Below are 5,307 nucleotides of genomic sequence, written 5' to 3'. Positions count from 1 at the left end.
GGGCGGGGACCCCGGGGCGGGGGGGAGGGGTGACGGGCGGGGACCCCGGGGCGGGGGGCGGTGACGGGCGGGGACCCCGGGGCGGGGGCGGAGGGGTGACGGGGGGGACCCCGGGGCAGGGGCTCACGGCCCGTTGCACCCGCAGACCCGGCGCAGCATGGTGTTTGCCAAGCACCTGCGGGCCGTGGGGGACGAGTTCCGGAGCAGGTACCTCAGTTCCACGGACGCGGCCGACAGGATCCCGTTCGAGGAGGACTGGACCAAGATGAAGGTAGACCCCACCTCTCTAATGCTTGGCGGGGGGGTGCCTTTTATCTCTTTAGACACCTCACAGCCAATCCCCTCATTTAGGAAAGGGCAGGGCGGGGGCACCCTGTCTGTCACAGGGCGGCCCGCCCCGCTGCCCCGGTCGCCAGAGGTACTGCTCGTCGGCAGGGAGCCCCTGCCTGGAGCAGACGTAGGGACGTTGGCCAGTGATCGGTCCCCAGATGGAGCCGATCGGCCCCCACGTCCCGCCCGATCGTCACCAGCTTGTCGGGCCCTCCTCACAGGTCCAGCCGGGCTCTGCGCTGGGGGGCCCGTACCTGGGCGTCCACCTGAGGAGGAGGGACTTCGTCTGGGGCCACAGGGAGGACGTGCCCAGCCTGGAGGGGGCCGTGAGGAGGGTCCGCGGCCTCATGAAGGCCCACCAGCTGGACAAGGTGTTCGTGGCCACGGATGCCGCCAGGACGGGTACATGGCTTCCATCGCCTGGTTCTCCCACGGTTAATGCGAGGGGGTCGCGCTTCCGTCCTGCCCGTCCCCCTCTCCGTGGTCCCGCAGCGTGAGCATGTCTCCCGCGGCCCCGTCACCCCCCGTGATGCCCCGCAGAGCTGGATGGGCTCCGGAGGCTGCTGCCCGAGATGGTGCGGTTCGAACCCACGTGGGAGGAGCTGGAGCTCTACAAGGACGGGGGTGTCGCCATCGTGGACCAGTGGGTCTGCGCACACGCCCGGTGAGCAGCCCCTCCCGCCGCGTGCCGCCTAGCCCGCGTCCGAGGCCGAGGCCTCACGTGCCGACCCCCAGCTCGGCCTTCCTTGCCTCACCCGGGGCCTCTCCCCTGCCGCATCTCGTCTCGGGGGGCGGCCGTCCCCGCTCCGCCCGCCCCTGGGTCCTGGTCCGCAGGTACATCTCGGGCACCCGCGGGGCACCCTGCCCAGCGTCCCGTCCTTGTCACGGGAGGCAAGCTGCCCACAGGGACTTGGGCCCGGGCCTCGGGGGTTCCTCTGGGGCTCATCTGCCCACCGGTGCTGGGAGAGCAGGGCTGGGCTGAGTCGGGCGCTTGGAGTCGAGCGGAAAATCAGAGCAGAGTAGGTGATTTTCCCTCTCCTTCCAGAATCCTCAGACATGCTGGGTGCGGGGGCGGCTGTGGTTTACCCGGTAGATGTGTGCCCTGTCCTGTTCCAGGGGACACCTCCTCCGGGCTGAGCAGAGGGGCGAGGGCGGACCCAGCCCCAGCAGGGGTGCAGGGAGCAGCCCCAGCCCGGCCCTGGGCCCCGCCCCTCGGCCCCGAGGCTCTGCTGGTGGGGGGCGGGGCTTCGCTCTTCCCCGCCCGCCTTGGGCTCAAGCCTGGCGGTGACGGGGCGCAGACCTCCGGCACGTGTGTTCCAAGATGCCGCCCCTGGAGGGGAGTTTCCTCCTCCTCCGGCTGCAGCTCCGCCCCTGAGCGCGAAGGTCTGCGTGGCAGGTTGCGCTTGGCCCGGAGCCCCTGCCCTAAGCAGCCGAGGTCCAGCAGCGGCCCGAGCCTGCCCCCGGTGCGGGGCCTGTCCCCCGAGCCCCTGCGGCTGCCGCAGCCCAGGCCGCTTGGTGGCGATGGCCCACGGGGAGCCCCGGCCGAGGAGGCTGCGCTGGGGCCGGGCGGGCGCCGCGGGTCGCGGGTAGGCGTGGCTGGCGGGTTTGCTCCGCGGCCCCGGTGACCTCACGTTTCCCAGCAGGTTTTTTATCGGCACCTCGGTCTCCACGTTCTCCTTTCGAATTCACGAGGAGAGAGAAATCCTGGGGTTGGACCCCAAGACGACATACAACCGGTTCTGCGGGGACGAGGAGAAGGCGTGCGAGCAGCCCACGCACTGGAGGATCGTGTACTGAGCCGGCCCGCGGGCGCCCCACGCGCGGGCTCGCGGCTGCCCTCGGGACAGGTGTCGCCGCCGGGGCAGGGACCCCCCCCGGCTGGGCAGCAGGCCGTCCCCTCTCCGGTCTCAGGCCCGGGAGCCCTGCGGAGCCACGCTGCGCCTGTCCTGCCTTCCCCAGGCCCGCCTGTCTGCGTGACCCGGCGCCACCGCTTCCCCGGGGTGCTTCAGAGGGGCCGGCTTGTCCTTGTCGACCTGGGTCTGGAGGGTTTCCCGCAGCGTCGGGCAGGCCCGGCGCCTGGGCTGCTCCTGTCCCGGGCGGCGGACACAGCGCAGGGCCGGTCTGAGGCCTCCGGGGGCCCGTGATGCCCCCGCCCCGTGCGCCCCGCCCGCCTGGGTCAGAGCATCGGACGTTCCGGGGCGGCTCCCAGCGGCTGCTTCGTGTGCTCGCGGGCACGGGGTCCCGCCGGTTGTCTGCAGGGTCCGTCCAGCTGTCCAGGCTGTCCGGTCTGTGACGGCCACGGCAGTACGAGGGGTGGCCGGATGCTCGTCCTCGAAGCCCCGCGCGAGCGCAGGGGTGCGGCCGAGAGGAGCGGGGTCGTTCCAGCCTCGGAAGGCACCTTGGGGCCCAGCTGCTGCACGCGGGGCGGAGGCCGGTCTGCAGAGCCCTGTGCTGGGACTTCAGCACGGCCGCCACGAGGGAGCTACCGTGAGGGCGCTGCTGGGGCCCCACCCCGCCCCCTCCGACTAGGCGCCCAACTTCCCACGACACCTGGGGTGACCGGCGACGTGGGCCCCGGCCGCCCCGCGTCTCCTTCCCGAGCTCTCGAGAGGCCCCGGTCACACGGCGGGGTCCCGCGGTGTCGCTGCCGTGCCGGGTGAAGCCGCGAGATATTTATTCTTTGTCTGTTTGTACATCAAGTATTAATAAAATACGTTTTCCAGAAACGGTGCTTGTCCCCCACCCTGCGTTCTCTTTCGGCCGAGCGCTGGTCCAAGCACTTGGACTCGGCCGTTACCTTCCTTTTTAAGAAAAGCTGCGTTGTCGTCGTCTGTGTTTACGGCTGTGAGCATCGTGGAGGCACCAGCCTGGCACCGCCTGCCCCGCCGGCTCTTCGTTCTTTGCACGTTGGCTGCCAGGCTTGTTGGGAAAGAGCCCGTGGTTCTACAGGTTTGAAAACTGCTGTCGTCTAGGTGCCGGGGGGGCAGCAGTAGCGCCTCCACGGGGGCTGGATCCGGCTGGGAAAGACCAGCCAGCGAAACCCCACCCTAGAGAGCAGGGCATGCGGCGGGAGGGCAGGGAGCTCCGGGAGGGGGTGCGGGCCACGCCGCGGAGGGGGCAGGGGTGAGCCTCAAGGGGCAGTGAGGGTGGGGGCCGCTGGGGGGTCTGTGGAGAAGCGAGGGACAGCCTGGAAGCTGGGATCCAGGTGACGCTGTCAGGGCAGCCTCGGACAGTGGAAGACGCACCTCACTTTTGCCAATTTAACCAACGCGAGGACAGTACTTTTTTGGTTGAGATGATCCACATTCTTGAAGGTCAAATAGAAGCCACCTTAGACTTGAGAAGATCCCATAAATACCGAGTAATCCATGGGATAAACGTAACTCGTAACTCCAGTGTCCTTGGGTTAAAGACAAGCCCCCGGGCTTCCCCGGTGGCGCAGCGGTTGGGAGTCCGCCTGCCGATGAGTCCACCTGCTGACGCGGGGGACGCGGGTTCGCGCCCCGGTCCGGGAGGATCCCACGTGCCGCGGAGCGGCTGGGCCCGTGAGCCACGGCCGCTGAGCCTGCGCGTCCGGAGCCCGTGCTCCGCAACGGGAGAGGCCGCAACAGTGAGAGGCCCGCAAAAAAAAAAAAGACAAGCCCCCTCCTGTGACTGCAGACCTAGAAAACATTAAACCTGAAAATCTTTCCACCAGAGCCCCTCTGATGCCAAGTTCCTGGGAACCATGGACAATAGATTCATCTGTTCGCTCAGGTCTAGGGCGCTTGTGATGAAGAAGACATGGAGTCTCCAGAGAGAGTGTGAGACACGCAGCTGCTGTGTGTGGGAAGGGCCCTTCTGCCACCACCCCCGTCCCACCCCCGACCCCACCCCGGGTGAGCTCCGGCCTCACCGGGAGACTCTCCGAGACCAGCAGGGTGCTCCGAGCCAGGCTCCTTTGAATTTCCATATACATTTTTTGATAAGCTCGTTAGGGGGTTTAGATTGGGACTGCATTTCTTCTATAGGTAAATTGGAAGAGAGCTGACCTCATCACAATGTTTTCTTCCAATCCTTCCACACCCTGCCTTCCAACCTCAGGCTTCACTTTCCCCCTCCCACCTTCCATTACTACCGTCCACCATTCCCTCCCACCCTCCACCATTCATTTTTCACCGTCCACTGTCCTCCATCCTCCAACCACCTTCCATCTCCCACCACCCACCTTTTACCACTCACTGCCCAGTGCGCACCGTCCCCCACTCACCGTCAGACACTCAGCGTACACCATCCACCATCTTCTATCCACCTGGTACCATCCACCTGCCCCCTTCCACTTTTCACCTACAACTTTCACCTTCCATGGCTCACGTTCCACCTTCTCAAACCCATCTTTCACCGTCAATCACACAAGTCACCATTCACCATCCACATGCCACCTTCCACTTTCAAGCATCAGAATCCACCTTCCACCAACCACCTGTGGTCACTCGTTATCCACCTTCCACCTTCCTCCTCGACTATCCACAACCCACCCTCCACCCGCCACGTTCTACCATCCACCTGCCTCCTGCCACCTTCCACCAAACACCATTTATCTTACATCAGCCAGCCCAACCGTCCACTATCCACTTCCTACCACACACCATCCACCATCCACCATGTACCTATCACATTCCATCCACCATCCACTTCCCACCACTCACCAGCCGCCATCACCATCCATTATCCATTTCCACCTTCCACCATCCACCCTCCTCCATCCTCCTTGACTATCCACCACCCACCCTCCACCCGCCACCTTCTACTTTCCACCATCCAGCATCTTTCATCCTCCTTCGCTTATCCTTCCTTTTCATTCCCTCTGTCACCAACAGACTTTACTTGTTAATAATATCTCCTGGATTGTTATTTTTTTCAAATACTCTCAGTTCACAGTTATTCAAACAACATAAATATATAACAACATTGATAGGTAACTATTACAAAAGCAAC

The 5,307-nt window shown here is 64.9% G+C and overlaps 1 protein-coding gene across 1 annotated transcript in view; it reads left to right on the top strand.

Moving 5' to 3' along the window:
• Positions 1-2,135, top strand: part of POFUT2 (protein O-fucosyltransferase 2) — an 11,304-nt gene extending 9,169 nt beyond the window's left edge. The window contains exons 6-9 of the mRNA XM_024120467.3: positions 146-271; positions 552-732; positions 871-994; positions 1,974-2,135. Of these exons, the coding sequence (XP_023976235.1) occupies positions 146-271; positions 552-732; positions 871-994; positions 1,974-2,127 (585 nt within the window). The 3' untranslated portion in view covers positions 2,128-2,135. The remainder of the gene's footprint in view (positions 1-145; positions 272-551; positions 733-870; positions 995-1,973) is intronic.
• The last annotated feature ends 3,172 nt before the right edge of the window (positions 2,136-5,307 follow it).

This window comes from Physeter macrocephalus, chromosome 8 (genome assembly GCF_002837175.3).
Source record: "Physeter macrocephalus isolate SW-GA chromosome 8, ASM283717v5, whole genome shotgun sequence".
NCBI lineage: Eukaryota > Metazoa > Chordata > Mammalia > Artiodactyla > Physeteridae > Physeter > Physeter macrocephalus.
This window is presented reverse-complemented; position numbering and strand designations above follow the sequence as displayed.